Source organism: Bos indicus, chromosome 2 (assembly GCF_029378745.1).
Source record: "Bos indicus isolate NIAB-ARS_2022 breed Sahiwal x Tharparkar chromosome 2, NIAB-ARS_B.indTharparkar_mat_pri_1.0, whole genome shotgun sequence".
Classification (NCBI taxonomy): domain Eukaryota; kingdom Metazoa; phylum Chordata; class Mammalia; order Artiodactyla; family Bovidae; genus Bos; species Bos indicus.
Window position 1 is genome coordinate 105932650 of NC_091761.1, and position 19404 is coordinate 105952053.

At 51.2% G+C, this 19404-nt stretch overlaps 1 protein-coding gene across 12 annotated transcripts in view; it reads right to left on the reverse strand.

The window, feature by feature from the left end:
* TNS1 (tensin 1) overlaps window positions 1-19404 on the reverse strand; it is a 216240-nt gene that overhangs the window by 66210 nt on the left and 130626 nt on the right. For all 12 annotated transcript variants that reach the window (XM_070772002.1, XM_070772039.1, XM_070772026.1 and 9 more), the window contains 2 exons: window positions 19171-19236; window positions 17893-18009 (listed from right to left, as the gene is read on the reverse strand). In XM_070772002.1, the coding sequence (XP_070628103.1) occupies window positions 17893-18009; window positions 19171-19236 (183 nt within the window). The remainder of the gene's footprint in view (window positions 1-17892; window positions 18010-19170; window positions 19237-19404) is intronic.

The following is a 19404-nucleotide window of genomic DNA, read 5'->3' on the forward strand; positions in this document are numbered from 1 at the left end:
ACATCCAAGTGGGCGCTGTCCTCAATGCACTGGCTCCTGGGAATTTTAGGCATTTACCTGAACGATGCTGCCAGGGTTCAAAGCACTTATGGTAACTCGTAGGGAACTGCCCCAGAGTTGGTTCACAACTGACACAAGGAACCCATCTCTTGGGGGTCCTTGATGGACCCTTGATGGACACCCATCTCTCGGGGTCAATCCCATGTCAGTGGTACTTAACAGGCCCATTTAAGTACCTCACATAAGTATTGGTTACCAGATTGGTCATTTTTTATAAAGACAGCTCTCCTCACTCTGTGGGGGTGTGCAGTGGCAGGGAGGTCAGTGGGATTCTATGCACGAGTGATGGGTGTGTGCAGGGGGTTCTCTGTGATTCTGTTTTTGAGAGGATGTGGGAATGGGGATGGATGGGGGGTCTGGGTGGGGTCTCTGCTTCCTTTCCCTCTGCACTCACGAGTATAAGGAGGCTCAGTAGGCATCTCCGTAGGGGTCTCCCAGGACTCGTGTCATAGCTCACACACATGAGTAGGTGTGGGTCAGAAGCAGGAAGGCCCTGGTGAAGAGGAACAAGCTGGGAGTGATCTTCCTGACCCACAGAAGAGACAGCACCACGGGGTACAGGTCTGGACAGGAGCCAGGGCCCCACCCCAGGTCTCTTTCATCCTTGTAAAGAGTGCCTGCCTGATTCTCCAAGGTTGTCAAGCAGTACACAGACAGAGGGGGACAGAGAGGCAGAAAGGGAGAAGGAAGGATCTGAGAAGCTTTGCACTTTCATAACAAAATCTGATCTCATTGCCCCTGGAGAAGGAGAAGAACAAACATCAAAGAACACTTTGCTGCTAACAGTTTTTTAAGTAATCAAAGCAACACCAACGAGCACCAGCATCAACTAGCTGTAAGGATGTGAAGACGCAGTCCGGGAGGAGAAAGGATGAGAAAGGCCACCAGTAGCTCCTGGCCCCCATCCACCGACTGCTCTGCGCTGCTTCCCAGAACCAAGGGGCCCTGCTGGCAACCTGCACAACTCGGCTGGAGCTAGACCAGGCCCTGGCCCTGAAGGGTGAGAGGGCAGTCCAGTGGGCCTGCCATCTGGGGCAGGATGCCCCATGTCCCTTCAGGAGGGTTTTGGGGGGCAAATAATGTTTGAACAGAAAAAAAGGAGGGGCAGGTGAAAGGGGAGTCTGTCAAGACTCTCAGGTCCCCTTTGCATGCAGAACCTGCTGGGGCTTTATCAGAAATCTATAGAAGCTGCCTGCTCTTTCCTGTTCATGTACCCTGGTCACTCACCCTATTGGGACAGGTATGCAGGTGGAAGACTCTCCTCAATGTCAAGAAAATCCATTCCTGTTCCCAGTTCCCCATTCTCATGTCCCTCAAAAGCAAGACAGATTTCCTAGATGCCAGACTCCTATCCTGCCAGCTGTAGCTAAAACATACTCTCTCCAACTCAGCCCCCCAAATCCAAACTGGTCACTGCATGATACATAGGCCTAGAGAAAGCGTTGTCTGGTAGTAACAGTAGTAGAAAGAAAGTGAAGTCGCTCAGTCGTGTCCGACTCTTTGCGACCCCACAGACTGTAGCCTACCAGGCTCCTCTGTCCATGGGATTTTCCAGGCAATGGTACTGGAGTGGATTGCCATTTCCTTCTCCAGGGGATCTTCCCAACCCAGGGCTCGAACCCGGGTCTCCCACATTGTAGACAGACGCTTTACCGTCTGAGCCACCAGGAAGTCCAAACAGTAGTAGAGTAGGAGTCAAAGGGCTAGAGTACCAAGGAGTGATTGAGGATGGGCCTCAGTTTATTCCTCCATGCAACAGAAGAGTACAATCAGCTAATGGTCCCTGAAATCCTGGCCAATTTTAGATGCTCAAGGATCCAACACAGAGAAGATGCTCAGCCTGGCACTGTCTGTGTCCCAGAGCCCTTGGACTCTGTAAACCTGATGCTCCTCTCCTGTGTGGTCTTGCTTGGGTGGCTCCAGGCTCCAAGCTCGTCCAAGGCTATTTCTGCAGCAGACACAGAGCCCCTGGGGGCTAGGACAGAAACAGTGACTTACAGGAAGTCTGGAAATACATGCCAGGCTGCAGAGGTTCCGAGGGCCATGCACAGCAGTAAAGAGGCTGATTTATTTTCATCAGTGAAATGCCGAAACCCAATCCCTGGAACAAGCTGACCCAGCAGACGACAGCGGGGAGCTCCCCACCCAGAGCAGAATTAGCTAGATCGCAGCATCCCAGGTCTCACCACTGGGGCTGATGTTGGGAGGGACCGAAGGGGAGGCCATCTCAGCCAGTGTGACCACAGGTCCCTAGGGTTGGCCACTTCCCACCCTGCCGCTGGCCTGCAAGGGTCTCCAGGATGTAGGCGCAGGAGTGCTAGGTCCACATGCCCACGTGCACAGGGCAGGGAAGCAGAGGAACAAGAGGCAGGGTGGCTCAGACTCTCATCCTCATGAAGCCATGGTGAGGAATGGCAGGCATCAGAACCCCAGTTCTACATCTTTCTGGCTGTGTAAGCATTGGGAAATTACTTGACCTTTCTTGCCTGTTTGCTCATCTGTGAAAGGGGAACAAGAATACTCAGCTCACAGGAGGGTCATGAGGAGTAAAGAAAATAACGGGCACCTAATAGAAGCCACCCCCTGCGGCTACGCTGGTGGCTGGGTGGTAAAGAATTCGACTGCAATGCAGGAGACACAGGAGACACGGGTTCAATCCCTGGGCCAGAAGATCCCCTGAAGAAGGAAATGGCAACCCACTCCAGTATTCTTGCCTGGAAAATTCCATGCACAGAGAAGCCTGGTCGGCTGCAGTTCATGGGGTCACAAAGAGTCAGAGGCCACAGCACACACAAAATAGAAGCTCACGTGTGGAGGATGCATGCAGAAGGGAGAGAAATTTTCCTCCTAGTCCCTAATCAAATTGCTCACTGGGAGTGGCAACTAATACAACCCTATGGAAGCCAATTTGACGCTATCAAAATTATATATGCATACATTCATCCAGCCAATTCCACTTCTAGAAATTTGTCCTACAGACAGATTTGCACAAATGAAATGGTGTTATGCACAAATAAAAAGGTTACTCACTGCAGCATTTTTCAAAACAGTAAAAAATTGGAAACAACCTAACTGTCCATGTTATTTTAGTTAAACGCAGTACCCATGTACAGTGGAATATTATGTAGCTGAAAACAATGAGAAGGCTCTTTGTGTGCTATTATGAAAAGATCTCCACTATGTGTCATTAGATGAAACAGCTCAGGTACAAGCCAAATCTTTACAGTGTCTACCAGACCCTAAATGATCTGGTCCCGGTTACCTCTGACCTCAACTCCTATTACAATCTTCACCGCAGTCACACTGGCCCCTGTGCTGCTTCTCAAACATCTCAGGTGGGTTTCTGCCTCAGGACCTTTGCACTTGCTGCCCGCCTCACCCCTGCCTGGAATGCTATTCCTCAGATATTTGCTTGGATGACTCTCTTACCTCCTTCAATTCTTTGTTCATATGTCCCCTCCTCAGTGAAGCCTAGGCTGTTAAGCTTTTAAAATTTTTCAAATTTTAAAACATTTCAATACCCAACCAACAACAGCTCCCAATCACACTTACTCTGCTCTATTTTTTCACAGAGTGTTTATCACCTTCTAATATGCTCTCTTACTTACAGTTGCTGCTGCTGCTAAGTCGCTTCAGTCGTGTCCGACTCTGTGCGACCCCGTAGATGGCAGCCCACCAGGCTCCTCCGTCCTTGGGATTCTCCAGTTGACTCTTGCACAATGCAGGGGTTAAGGGCACTGACTCACACAACATCTACATCCCACAGTCAAAAATCCACATACTGCTTTTTCTGCCCTCAAAACAAAGGAATTGATAAATGACTCACCAAAGGGCAAGAAGTTGAAACAGTCTGGGTAGAATCAGGACTAGTTCTTTTGATCCCACATATTGTAATCTCCAACTGAACACAAACTTTTCGCCACAAAGTCCCCCATAAAATGGGGAACTTCCCTGGTGGTCCAAGCTTCCACTGCAGGGGACACAGGTTCAATCCCTCATCAGGGAACTAAGATTCCACATGCCACCAAGAGTGGCCAAAAAAAAAAAAAAAATCCATAAAATGAAAATACAGGTATCATATTTGTGGAGAAAAAGTTGTGTATAAGGGACCTGCACAGTTCAGATCTGTGTTATCCAAGCGTCAAATATATTTATACCTTAAAAAAAAAAATTTATTCTTTGTCTTCTCCCACTAGAATACAATCACAACAAGGGCAAGGATCTTTATTGTGTTCACTATTGTATGCTCAGCATCTAGAATAGTGACACACAGTAGGCACTTCACAAATATTTGTTGCTTGAATAAATGAATGTTACCGCGGACAGTTCTTTGTGACAAAGAACAAATGATTTGTGTTTTTCTTTATTTCTTCTTCTTCTATACAGTGCATTCAAGGTTACACCCATAATCACGTCATTCTCACTCTCCTACATCCTGATGTCTTTTCTCAAACGAAAGAGAAAGAAGCATCTTTACAGCTGTTCCAGGATCAGTGAACTCAGAGAAGCACTGTGTACAGTACCACCCAAGACCTCGTGCTGGTATCAGTGACAACTAACATTGACTGATGACTTCTGAACAGGCACAGGACTGAGCACCCATCCATTACCTCAGTTAACTCTCAGAGCCTACGAGAGAAGTATATCCTTGTTCCCATTTTACAAGGTAGAACAAAGGCTCAGAAAGGCTAAATGATTTGCCCGAGGTCAACAGAGGGCAAGAGACAGAGCCAGGGCTTGACCCCAGGCAGCTCTGAGTCCCAAGCCCACACTGTCAACCACTATGGTGCCTCCACTGCCTCCCAAGGATGTGAGTTTTGCCCCTTCTCAGACCACTCTAAGACACGTCCTTCTTCACCTCAATGGAGGCTGCCTATTATGGAAGGTTTGTGAGCTCAGCAACTTTGTCAGGATCTTAGAAGGTCTACTTTGGCCACCTGATGCAAAGAGCTGACTCATTGGAAAAGACCATGATGCTGGGAAAGATTGAGGGCAGGAGGAGAAGGGGATGACAGAGGATGAGATGGTTGGATGGCATCACCGACTCGATGGACATGGGTTTGGGTAGACTCCGGGAGTTGGTGATGGACAGGGAGGCCTGGTGTGCTGGGGTTCATGGGGTCGCAAAGAGTCAGACACGACTGAGCAACTGAACTGAACTGAACTGAACTTGGCAGGGGGAGGAGCGAAGAGAAGAAAGAGATGTACAGGGGATAAATCACCCACGAGCAGCTGAGGAAGTAGAGGAAGGGGAATCATGAAAGAAGAAAGGACAGATCACGTTATGGATCCCAGATCCACTGAAACCTCTTCCCACAAATGGCCCCAGAACTGTCCATTGGACAGGAAGCAGGGCCTGGGAGGATGGGCCAAAAGGGATGGGCTCCGTTGCTTGCAGAGAAGCACACCAGCTAGCAGGCAGGAGAGGTGAGCAAGACACACAAAAGCTCCAGGGAGGGTGCTGAACCTCACGGGCTGATGGCGAGATAGGCCCGAAGACCAGCGCCACTAACGAAGAAGTTAAACTTTGCCCAGAAGCAAACCAGCCTCAGACAGCACCTCTGAGCCAGCCGCAGGCCAACTGCCTGGGCGAGGAGAAAGAAGCCAGGCACAGCCTCCAAGGGCAGGGAGAAGCACCCAGGGCCTGAATAGGCACAACAAGGAACAATCCAGAGAGACAACTCTGTTCTGCTCTGTTCTCTCCTAGTGCCCATCACTCCGCCATGTCACTCAGCCTGGACAACAGATCCAGGCTCCAAGGACCCATCCACTGTGGGATTTTGTGTGCTCTTTTCCTCTTAATCTCCTGGTTTGTTCTCCCCTCCTGGATTCCATGCATATGGTTCCTCAGTGCTCCACTCACCCTCCCTCCACCTTCTCCAACATTCCCACCCTCACCAACCCCTGCATCCCATTGATCTCCTAATACCCAGCCCACTACGGGACCAGGCAGCATGACAAGGAGGCTGGAGCAATTTGATTACTTTCTTTCCCTCTACTTTCTAGCCTTTGAGCAATGTTGTTCGGCCACTTTTGATTTGAAAAACAATTCTGTTTTCAATGCTATCTGTGCTCTCAGGCCCAAGACAGATACAGTCCTTCTGCAAAGCCATCCACCTCTGATCATCACCATCCCCAGAAACTTCTCTCCTGAGAAGCCTGGCTTTTAGCCAAGATCTTCTGCATTTGACTGTGGGTCAAGGAGGATGGCACACCTGTCTGATCTGGCCGCACCCCCTCCCCTCCCTTGTCTGCAGGCAACTCCGAGAGAGGACTTTCTACAGCACCCGAGCCAGCCCAGGGCTCACCATCTAGTACGTGCCCTCTAAGTATTTGGGAAAGAAAAGAGAGAGAAGGAAGCAAAGGAAAGCAGAAGGAGGCAGGGCAGCAAGGGAATGATGGGTGAAAAGCAGCTTTCGTTGGGTATCAAAAGCATTTGATCAATGGAAGCTTGAATTTCCTTTCTTGGACGTGGTTAGATCTTGGGGTCTCACCAGGTCCACCTAACTTGCACCTGTCTGCAGGTCTGGCAGGAGAGGAAGCAGGGAGAGTGGTTGGGGGGGGGGGGGGGGGGCGCGGGGAAGACTGCACATTCCCCTGTTCCCGGGGCTGGTGCTTGATATTTGAGCGCAGCAAGAGGGCAGACGTGCCGCTCAGGCCACTGGCCAAGAGCTCTGCGTCTGCTCCGAGTGTGGCTCCGGTTTTCCAACCTCCACCCGATGGCAGAGATTACCGAGGACCAAAGGCACATTCAGTCAGGAGGGTATTGGTTTACTGAATGTTCCGTGGGCAGACACTGCTCTCCAAGCCTGCCAGCTGCCTCGCAGAGCAGGGCCAGCTCAGGGTCCGAGGGCATCAGCACATGCCCCGCCCCACCCGACCAGGCCAGCGCCAAGCAGGTGGCTGGCAGGTGCTGAGGCGGTGGAGTCATCTTCTCTACCCACAAGGTCAGGCCGGCCCTACATTTAAATTCTTGGCACTCTGATCGGTCCAGCAGGCCAGGAGGGAACTCTCTCTTGGGGGAGTAGAAGGGACCCAGATCCTCCTCAAGAAGTCATCTCACCCCCCGCCTCTGTCACTATCTCTATGGAGACCACCCCACACTGAGGCCCATGTCCCTTGTTTCTCGACATCTCTGCCCAAACAGGCCAGGAGGACAAGGGCCTGACCTCCCTGCCACAGCTGATCGACCCCCTCACAGTCCGGAAGTTCTCCCAGGTGGCTAACTCAGATCCCTCCTGCTGCAGTCTAAGCCCTGTGATAGAACAGCGACAGAAGTTGAAGCTTCCCATAACAGCTTTGAATTTCTCTCTCCCTGCCCTTTCCCCAACCCCTGACCCTGACCAAACCAGAAGGGCTGCCCCCTCCAGCAGTCAGGTTAGGACTTCCCAACAAAAGTCAGGCTCTTGGGGGAGTTCCCTGGTGGTCTAGTGGTTAGGACTCTGCACTTTCACTGCCATGGCCCGGGTTCAACTCTGGTCGGGGAACTGAGATCCCACAAGCCAGCTGCACGAGAAAAAAATAAATAAAATAAAATCAGGCTCTCAGCACCTGTGCTTAGAAACCCCTTAAAACCCCCTTCTCAGAGACAAGGGGCAGACGTACCACTCTGGGACCCTTGGACCCTTTTCCTGAATTATTTGGGACTACCTGCAATCTTGTCCTCCTCTCTTTTACTGGTTCTTCCACATCTTACCCCAGAGTTCAGAAGGCAAGAATGTCACACCCTGTGAAAGTATGTCAAGGGCAAACATTCACCATAGTGCTCAAGTGTTCTTCCAAGAGGGCATGGAGGCTGTTGTCCCCATTAACTGCTTTACTCCATACCCAAAGGGGCCACGTTCTGCTACCCACCCACCCCCACCCTGCCTCGCCCTGGGAGATACAGGGCCATGGGCCATGTAGGTGGCTGAGGCAGCCAGGAGGCAAGACTCGTGGCTTTGGTGTTGCCCCACCATCCAAAGACCTGAAACCCAGCCTCCCTCTCTGTGTGATGGGGCAGGTGATCTAGACCAGTACAGGCACCAGTTCCAGGGCTGGAAAGAGATTAGATGAAGCAGCCTAAAGCATTTCAGGCTGCAGATGTATAATCTCAGATTAGGATTACAGGAAGCAGTATCCCTGATTGGCTCCAGACCCCCATCCACCCCAGAATCTTGCCTTCAACATCTACTAAGGGTATTGTCTGAACAAGGTCCCTAACCTCTCTGTGACAGCCTCAGTTTCCTCTCCTGTAAAATGGGAACACTCATAAGCAGGTGTTCATATGGAAGTATTTGGGTCCCAGTTGTGACAGAGGCCCCAGGAAAATGAATAACACATTCCAAAAGTAAGGCAGGGCTTTAAAAAGGGATGACTGACATCAAGACATCAAGAAAGTTAAAAGCCAGCCCACAGAATAGGAGAAAATTTTTGCAAATCATATATCTAATAAGGGACATATTCTCAAGATATAAAAAAAAAACTCTTATAATGATAACAAAAAGACATAGAATCTGAGTTTTAAAATGTATAAAAGATGTAAATAGATGTCCCTTTAAAGAAGATGGCCAATTAACAAAGATGTTCAACATCACTAATTACTAGGAAAATGCAAATGAAAACCACAATAAAACACCGCTTTACACCCACCAGGAGGGCTAGAATTCCAAAGATAGAAAATTACAAGTGTTGGTGAGGATGTACAGAAATTATAGTCCTCATACATTGGCTGGTAGGAATGTAAGATGGTGCAGCCACTTTGGAAGACAGTCTGACAGTTCCTCAAACAACTGAACACTGAGTTACTATCTGCCACGACAATTCCACTCACAGACATCTACCTGAGAGAAGTGGAAACATAAGGACACGCAAAAATTACACGCGAATCCCCACAGCAGCATTCTACACAACAGCCAAAAAGTGGAAACAGTGCAAATATTCACCCACTGATGTGTGTGGTATGGCCACACGATGGAGTATTACAAAGCAAATCAAAATGAACCAATGCATGCTACAAAATGGATCAACTCTGAAAACATCATGCTCAGTGAAAGAAGGCCACAAAAGATCACGCACTGTATAATTCCTTTTACATGAAATAAGCAGAACAGATAAATCTATAGAGATAGAAAGTAGATTAGGGCGGGGGTGGGGAAAGATGTGGGGAGTGACTATTAATGAGTGAAGTCTCTTCTAGGTGGGTGATACTATCCTGAAATCAGATTATGGTGATGGTTGTACAAGCGTAGATATACTAAAACCCACTGAACAGTATTCTTTAAATAGGGGAAGTTATGGTATTAAATTACATCAATGTAATGTCATTTCATTATATTTGATTATATTATATTAGAAATATATATTAGCTGTTTAAAATTTTTTAAAGACAGAGATGGCTGAAAACTGTTTGTGGCTCTAAACTACCCCTCTCCCCACCCCACCCCCTCAACACACACACATCCACGTCAAGTGAATGAAAAGATAAGGAAGTGGGGGATTCTAACAGGCATCTTGCAGAGAAGAGTTGTTTTGCCGCAAATGCCACCTGCCAGGGCTTTCCCCTCATCTCACGGAGTCTGCTCAGCTCAGTGTCAGTCGGCTGGAGCAGGAAAACGTGAGAAACAGGCCTGGCACAGACCCGGAAGTCTACACAGTGAGAAGCCGACCAGGGAACAGACAGGGGATGCGCTGGCCACCTCTGTCCCTGGCTTTGCTGAGCCCAAGAGCGCCTAAGGCTCCTGCAGACCCAGCGGAGAGAGCCAGCCCCCGGACTGCCTCAGATCCTGTCCGAGAGGGCCCCCTGCAGGGCTGAACCACCTCCGCAGAAGGAGGTGGAGGGAGCAAGGGATGCTCGGCCGAGGAAGGGTCCCGAGCCTCTGATGCAGCTGCAGTCACCCACCTAAAGGAAAACATGAAGAGAGACTCTTCGGGAGTTCAAGGTCTGAGAGGGGGGTGTCCTCCAAAATGCCCACAAAAGTGCTGCAGGAGGAAACAGCACTCGATGCCTCCAGAATCTTGCTCTGGCAAAGAGCTCAGGCGTCATATCACCCAGACCTGTGTCCCCACACAGAGCAACCTCACAGTGGTGCAGGCAGGCAAGAAGGCTCCCATCCCTTCCCTGTTTCCCCTCTTCTCATCTGTCAGGAAAACAGAGAGGAAAACCTGCTGAAACACCCCCACCCCTCACACCCATACCTGGTGCCTGGTAAGGGTGGACAAGCGGGAAGAACTAACTCTGGGTGAAACATCAAGTTCACTGGCACTGGGCATATTGATTACTGCCCAGAGGCTCTTGTATTACCCAAGTGTGACTAGAAAAGGCACACGGGACTCTCCCTAATGTCATCTGGGGGCAGAGCGAGCTTTAAAACCACATCCTACAAGTGCCACTTTTTCTGCCTAATGGTTACAAAACAGTAGCCGCCTGTGGGCGTTTGAGGACAACACGTAGGCAGTGTTGCCAGGCACAGGGTTGGCACACAAGGCCAGCTGTCATCTAGTCATTGTCTTTGTCATCATCAATGTCATCGTTGGGGAAGTCCTCTTAGGAATCCACCCGCCTCAATTCACTGATAAGGAAAACTGAGAACCAGAGAGGGAAAGTAACTTTTCCGAGGTATCCCAGCAAGTTGGTATCAGAGGCAAGTCTCCTGATTTCCAAGAGTGGGGCTCCCAGAACAGAACCAGCTACAGATGGTTCCCAGAGAGTAGAGGGACCAGGGGAATGTTTTTTCCTAAGAAGAAAGACCTTGTATCCAATCAAAATCATACCTCTATCTTCTTTCCCCCAGTACTTTAATAATAATAATAACAGACACGATTATTGCCAGCATAGTATACACCAGGCACTCTACTTTTCACATCTCCGCACATCTTCACTCACCGAGTCTTAATGATAATCCTAGGAGGAAAGCGCTATTATTGTACTGATTTTACAGATAAGACATCAGAGAGGCAAAGTGACTTGACCAAAGAACACAATTATAAACAGAGCTTGGAACCAGATCTTCTGATTCTCAATCTCACAGTCTTAATCCCTAGAGTAGACAACAGTCTGTTCAACGATATTTCTGTCCTCTTGCACGCACAGATTCCCTACCCTCTTTGAAGTTAGGCATCGATCTGTGACATGTTTTGGCCAATGTAACATGAGCAGAAGGAAAGCATGTCTTGTCCAGACTGAAGTAGCATGCAAGTCCCAGTGTCCTCCACCTACTTTAGCAGCTGAAGTGGACACGCCTGTGACATGAAGCCACTACCAGCCCGGAGGAAGAAAGATGAACAGAGACCCCTGCCAATCCCACTGGACTGGCATCATGAGCAAGTAATACACTTCTATTGATTAAGCCACTGAGAATTGGGGGCTGTTTGTTATGCAGCATAACCAAGCCTCTCCTGACTGACACAGCCACTGAGCAATGCTGCTTCTCAGTACAAGTTCAAGGGAGGGAACCTCTGCACATCCATCTTAGCTCCTCACCAGTCACAAAAAGGAACAATGAGCTCAATGAAATGGAAAGAATTGCTAGCTACCCCAACATCCTCATTTTACAGGAAATAATAAAGGTCTAAAGAAAAGGAGTTACCAAAGACACTCAAACCTCCTGCCTCCCAGGCCAACATCTGTCTGGGTCTGTCTGCCCCTCCATGTTTCTCACTGTTTCCTTCTCCTTTTCACTCTCTCCCTGTTTGTGTGTGTCTCTCCCTTCCTCTTTCCTTTCTCTCAAAGACAAATCAGAATCCTTGGACAAGCCCAGCTGATGAGAAGTCACTATAGACCAGGGACTCCTGGCTGCCATTGGAGAGGCTCTTCTCCAGCTCAGACAAAAGACTGTGCAGAGGAGATGGGGGTCCCATGGAGTCAGAAGCTCTCCCCCAAGGAAGGGGCCTCTGCTCCTCAGGGAGCCTGAGGATAAGAGACTTGGATGAAAAAACCAGCCCCCTGTCACCAACCCCTGGCTCCGGTGGGGCTACCCACAGAAACAAAAGAGGGGCCGCTGGTTTTTCCTGCAGGAGGAAAAACCCAGAAGAGGGGTGGTGAGCAGTCCCCCGGCCATCTTCAGCCAGGACAGCGGTCTTTTCTTTTCTCCCTTCATTCTTCCGTTTGGCTCTGAGTGAGCTGCTGCCTTACCAGCCCCAGTCCTCTTCCTCAGTCCTCTTGTAAGTCTTGAGAAACTCTAATCAGTGAAATGTCCAAGGAGGTGGGGGAAGGGAGGGAAGGACTGGGTGGGCAAAGAGGCAATGCAAGCCTCGTCCACCTGTGAGTTTCTCGGCAGTGGGAGGCAGCCCACACCCCTCTGGCCTGGCACTTGCTTCCAGGAAGGCCTGCCCTGGAACACTCTGGAGGAGTCTGGAGACAGCTCTGTGCACCATAGGCAAAAAACACAGCCCCGCTCCCACCCACGACGAGCTGAGATCTGGGCACGGGGCTTTAGCACTCAGGCCAAAGAGCTAATGGGGCTGCTGGAGGCTGTGAAACATGGTGTCAGCTAGAGTGCTGAACTGGCAGGCTCCAGACCAAACCGGAGAAAGACAGCAGGCGGCTCATGGGAGACCAGACTGCTCTCCTTGCCTCCACCACCCTAGACCTTCACTTGCTCCTCATTCGGGACCAAGATTCTAGGCATCCAACTACAGAAAACCCAGCAAACCCCTTCCTAGATGTGATAGACTGAACCACCCTCCACTAAATTGCTGTGTTGAAGTCTTAACCCCCAGGACCTCAGAATATGACTGTACTTGGAGACAGAGTCCTTAGAGGGGGTGATTAAGTTAAATGAGGTCATAAGGGTGGGCCCCAACCCAACACAAGTGATGTCCCTAAGAGAAGGTGAGGACTCAGACCCGCACGGAGGGAGGGCCATGTGAAGACACAAGCGAGGAGTCAGCCGTCAACAAGCCAAGGGGAGGCCTCAGGAGAAGCCAGCCCTGCCCGCACCTTGATCTCAGACTTCTGGCCCCAGAACTGGGAGAAAATGAATGTCTGTTGTTTAAGGTAAACAGACGTGGTACTTTGTTGTGGCCGCCAGCACAGACTAGGACATCAGGCCCTCGGGTCCACCAGAGGGCTCTGCTCCCAAAGGAAGGAGTCCCTGAGATGACAGGCACCCCCTCCTCCCCCCAGCCACCCACCCCAAGGCCTGGAACCTTCTCTTCCCAGAAGGTTCTTCATTGGATTCTTCACTTTTCATCATTACCCTCCCAAACACCCCACTTCTGGCTCAAGTACAGAGGAGCAAAAATGACCCCAGGCAGCACAGTGACTACAGCCTCGGTCCACCAGGCAGAGGTACACTCTCCCTTGATTTCTGCTGCTACTTTCTGGCCCAGTCCTCCAGGGAAATGGGCTGCCCTGCAGGGCACCCTGTCATCTAAGGTGAAGAGTGAGGGGTGTGAGGACGGGAAGAAGCTGAGATCCAGAGGGAGAGAGGGATTTGGAGCTGATCCCTGGATCCACATGCCAACCCACCTCTGATCTTCATACCCTGGGTGAGATCGCTGCCCTCCCCACGTGCGGTGTGGTCATCACGCAATGCAGTGGTCACAGGGTGGGCTGAGGTCCTAAGGGAGTTCCACACATGGGGATGCCTCCCCCTTGGGCAGGTCCCTTCCCCTGCAGAGCCTGATCTGGGAGGACCAGCCTTCAGGGACCAGAAGTCTTCACACGATTTCTTCCTTCATTTAGCCGCTGAGATTGACGGAGGACTCCCTGAGGTAAGGGGCAAGCGTGCTGAGTGCCCCGGGGTCACACGTTCTGAAGTGGAAAACTGCACGAGGGTCCAGGGGGTGGCAATGCAGGCAGCGAGGGAGGAGTTAAACAGAGCAGTTGCTCACAGGCAAGGTTAAGTCGGGGTCACCGGGAAGGCTTCCTGGAGGAGCCGGAGCTCTGACCCCAGCGCTGACCGCCTCTCACTGCAGGGAACGCCGAGGTGGGGCCCAGGCCAGAGATGACCTTTGTCGCCAAGACCTGGACTCAGTGCCCTCGCCCACCACTATGAGTCACCCAGCGGACTCCAGAGGCGACTGGCCGGCCCCTCCTACACCCACCCCCAATGGGCCTGACGTAGGAAAGGCAGACAGCCTCCAGAAATGTCATCACCCCACCTTGCATACACCACCGCCTCTGTATTTTAAGAGGCCAGTCCCTCAGCAGAGGCTGTCCTGAGTGAGCAGCCTCTCCCGTAAGGGGGACAGGGGGACCTCAGGGAGGTGCCTCAGTTATTCCCGACCCCAAAGCCCTGCTAAGTACCTGCCACAGGTGACATTCTGTGTGGCCCTGCGTGTAGCCCCCTGTCCTGAGAGGCAGGGCAGGCGTGACCTGGACTGCCTGGTGGTGACTGTAGGGGGCACAGCAAGTAGAACACTCAGCCAGGCTCAGCAGGACCCAGGTACCGCCACAGACCACACACCCAGGACAAGCTCTGCAGACAACGGCCAGCCGCGGTCGGCACTGGGGCTCCACGTGGGATGTGCTCTTTACTAGTGAGGCAACCCAGGCAGGTCGCTTAACCCCTCTGCATGTAGTTCCCCATCCAGGCAGGAGAAGAGTGCCCACCTCACACGGTGGCTGTGGGCATCAGATGAGACGGTGGCTATCAAGCGCTGGGCATCGTGCCGGCATGTGGCAAAGCCAGAGCTGACTCCCAAGGCCAAGGGGCCTCCTCCCTTAGCCCTGTGGGCAGACCCCTGAGGTCATGGTCACTACTGACATGGCAGAGACTCACAAGGAAACACAGCAGGCAGGCTCGCTACAGTTCCTGCTCCCTGAAAGGTACTCAAAATGAACTGTCGACAAAACCCCTGTTTTACAACAGAGTAAACTGAGGGCCCCAGAGGATGACACCTTGGCAGAGGATTTGAACCCAGAGAGTTTGGCTTCAGGGACCACACTCTTAACCACTGTACAAACTGCCTCACACGAAAACTGATACAATAGCCCAGGGACGTGGGTACTGCCACCATCCCAAGTTTATAGATGAGGATACGAGGAACACGAGACGTGAAATCATTTGACCAAGGTCACAGAGCTGAGGAGGGGACACCTGCAGGGTGGACATGCATGCTTGAGCCCTGCACTCCAGCACCTCGGGGTCAGCCTTCCTTTCCTGGCCCAGCGGCTCCCTGGGGAACACACAAAGCCATCTCTGGTAGCACATCACACCCCACAAGGCCAAGCCCCAGCTCCACCGAATAGCCAAGCCCCTCCCAGGCTCCAGCGTGAGCCATCTCTTGAGTGCCCCCAGAGTCTTGGGGGTTAGGCACCCTTATCCTAGCTAGCATGTGCGGAAACCAGGCCCACAACCAGGAAAACAGACACAGGACTCCTGCTTCCCTCTAAGACCAGAGAACTAGCCAGAAGAAAATGCAAGCTGGATGGCATGACCAACTCAATGGACACGAGTTTGAGCAAGCTCTGGGAGATGGTGAAGAACAGGGAAGCCTGGCGTGCAGCAGTACATGGGGTCGCAGAGTCGGACACGACTCAGCAATTGAACAACAACTAGGCCCAGAATCTAGAGCCTTCCAGAAATGCTCCAGCCAGGAAAAGCAGGATGGAGGTTAACAATCACTGCTCCCACCACAAGGCCACCCGGCCAGCTCTCCTGTCCCTGTGGGGCATGCAGCCCAGCAACAGCGGGGAGCACACAGTGGGACTGGGATAACGTGGGGTGTGCCCAGACCATGCGAAGTGACCCCCTCAGCCACCCAGCCCCCAGCCTAGGCCAGCAGGCCAGGGAGGAGGACGGCTGGGCTGAGAGCCACTCCCTTTGCCTTCCCTTCCCACCCTCGGGCATAAGGCCAGCATCTCAGCCTCCAGACAGGAGCCCCTCTGTCCCTACAGGACAGGCTGACCTTTAACTGGCCTGAAGGTCCCACTGGTTCCATCCCCCTGCCTGGGGGAGCAGATCGGAGGAGAAAGGAGGATGGGTAAGTGGGTGGGAGAGGAACCCAGGGCCTCCCTCGCCCCCTTCTTCCTCCCCCTTCCCCGCCTCTGGTACCAGCCTCTGGCTCCTTCCGCCCACTTCCTTCCCTCAGGCTGACTCTGACCCAAGTCCCATCCTTCCCGTAGCCCCTCCTTTCCCCTTAATTATTTTACCTTCTGTTTGCCTGGCACTTTATAGTTTACTAAATGCTTTTACATTTATCATCGCATTGAATCCACACCAGGGAGAGATGGAGAGACATTGAAAATTCCTTCAGACTGCCAAGTGTTCTTGTTAAAAATGCAAACATCCCCAGGATGATGAACAATTAGGTTGGCAGCCACCGGTACCTCAGGACTGATTCATTGCATCCTCTTCCTCCTCCCAGCTACTGGGTTCAAGCGGACATGATTGGAGGGAGGAGAACTTTGGGGGCGGCCTCAGCATAGTGAGTCCCTGGTGGCTCAGAGGTTAAAGCATCTGCCTGCAATGCAGGAGATGCCGGTTTGACCCCTGAGCTGGGAAGATCCCCTGGAGAAGGAAATGGCAACCCACTCCAGTATTCTTGCTGGGAGAATCATGGAGGGAAGAGTCTAGTAGGCTACAATCCACGGGGTCGCAAAGAGTCGGACACGACCGAGCTACTTCACTTTCACTTTCACTTTTCACTTTCAGCAGAGTGGGCAGGGCTTAGTGTCTGGGCCTCTGGGGCAGGAGAAAGAAGAGCAAGAACTAAGTAGGTACAAAGACAAACTTGGACCGTTGCAACACTGCACGTGAACTCTCATCAAACCCCAAACTCTAGCCCCACCATCACCCTCATCGCACTCCCTCTGAACTCCATCGCTCATTCTGGAGTGTCCAAGGTCAGAGAGAGAAACTTTATGCAGAAAAACGCCAAAAAGACTTTCAGGGTGGAGTCAACAAATCCAAAACCTTGGAGACGGAGGCAGGGTGAGGGCCCCTGGGCTACCTAACCCAGCTCTGCCATATGGCCCAGGGTCCCCTCCCAAGGACCAGCGTCAACAAGGTGCAGAAGCACAGAGACTGGGTGCTGGTGTCCTTGAATGAACACAGGCTGGTCATGGGTATAAATCAAAGGGGGTCTCAGTTACCCCATCTGAAAACTGATGGGGGATGGGGAAATAAGCCTGTGACCAAACCCCAGACAGGGCGTCTCAAGAGTTCCTGAGCTCCAGACAAGCTCACTTCAGAGGCCCCGCATATTCAAATGAACCACATAAATCAACAGAATTCATACATAACTCTCAAGAGCTGATATGAGTTGTGAATGACCGTATGACATAATGCTAGGGTTTGCTGCTAAATTAAACATGTATTAATTTCATTTCTGCTGCTTTCTTTTCAAATTTTGGAGCCTACCAGTTTGTTTCCAGCTCACAAACATTTTCGTTGGCTGTTGATGAAAGCCTGTGGGCCCTGAACACTGTGTCTACATTCCTGGTGCTCTGACCCCAGAGAACTCAGGCAGCGAGCCTGGAGAAATCCAACAACAGGGTTAAAAGAAACCTAACAAATGCAGTGTTTGCAGCACAGCAGGGTATCTCAAGCTCCATGCAAGGCTACCTCCTCCAAGGAGGCCTCCCAGACCACTCCAGATCTCAAGAATCCTTCCCCTGCCAATCTCAGAGCATTTGCTGCCTATGAGACTCATTTGGCACCAAGAATACACGCTTCTGTGGCTGGTTTGCTGCATTCTTTGGCTCTGCCTTCTTAGCTTAACACATTCGTGTTTGGTTTTATCTTCCCTCACTGAACCGTGAGCTCTCAGAAATGCCTTGGACTTCTCCTCTGTCCCCCCGACCCTCTGAACCCAGTACGGTATCACAGCAAACCAAGAGACCCAAGGCCATTTGAGCAGGGCTATGCAATTGCAGAGGGATTAGAAGTCACTGGTCCCACCTACCCTCCATGCCATCATCTCGATGCCCATTGAAGTTGTCATAGGAATCCCAGCGGATGAGGGGGTCAGAGGTGTTATAGTCCACGGACACGCTCGGGCCATTCTCCAGGTGTTCCATGCCTTAGAAAATGGGAAAGGAGGAGAAGATAGCAAAGAAAAAGAAAAAAAAAAAAAACAGATCAGCAGCTGGAAAAACAGAGGAAGCCAACAAGCTCCCCAAGGATGCTCCCTAAGGGACTTCTCATTTTCTTGACCATGCGGGGTGGAACCAGTGGCTTAAGTTGGATGGAGAACCCAGGAGTCTGGTTTCTTACATTCTTGAAAAAGCTCTCACCAGGTCATAAGGGTAAATCAGGACAGCAGCACTGAGCATCAAAGACCCCCCAGAACAGAGCTGGGGGGAAGCTCTCTGGCTGGGTGGCTGCCTCTTTCTCTTCTGTGCCCCAGGGGCCCTTGTGACAGTGCCAAGAGTCCAGAGAGGCTGGCCCTGGAGTCAGAGGGGAGGGTGGGAGAGACTTGCAGTGGGCTGCACGGGGCCAGGGACAGCAGGCAAGTCACAGCCTTGACACTGAGAGGACACAGGTCATCCCAGCCATCCCCCTGCCCCTCCACGTAAGAGGCTCTCTCCTCTAGGCAGAAATCTGAGGAGAGAGGCAGAATCTCGCCTACACTTTCAGAGAAAGCCCAGGATGTGGACAGAAAAGCTACAGGTCCGGCCTTCTGGGGTGAGTTACCCTTCTGACCCAGTAGTCCCTTCTTTAATCTCCCCAGAGTCCCTCTGTCTGTAACCTGACTTCATCTCTTCCTATTTGGTTCCCAAATAAGATGGCGAACAACTGGTCTCCACATATAACCAGTCTAAAGGCTTAACGGCTATTATTAAATTGCCCTTCTCATCTTCAGGTTGAATCACCTCAGTTCTCATAAATACTTATTGTCCATCCAGCACCTATGAGTGTCCCCTGGCCACTCATTCCATCCACCACGGCCCTCAGTCTCTGAATATAATAGGATGATGACTTAATGGGGCCAAAATAGTTTATCCAACCCAGCACTGGTCTACTTTTTTATTTTTACTATCCAGAGATTAAGTCACTGGTTCATGTTTAGCTGGGGGTCCACTATGATACCCAGATCCTCTTCTGCTGGTCTGCCTCTCAACCACAGGTAACTTGATATTTGTAGAGCAGACCAGTGGGGAAAGGGTGAAGGTGAGCTGAGGTGGGGCAGGGCTGGATGGAGGGAAGGGAGTGAATTAGTGGGTTCTAACTCAGCTATTACCTTGAATTTTCTCTGGTCCATAAGAAAATACAAATTCAACTTTGCCGTATTCTGGAAATCGATCGTCTGAAAAAGGAGAAGGAAAACAAAAATGGGCGGTCAATTCCCAGAAAAGGACTCCACACAAAGTTTTCTTCTAGAAAGGATTAAAGTAATATATGTATTTATTGTTGTTATCTAGTCACTAAGTCATGTCTGAGTCTTTTGCGACCCCATGGACTGTAGCCCTCCAGA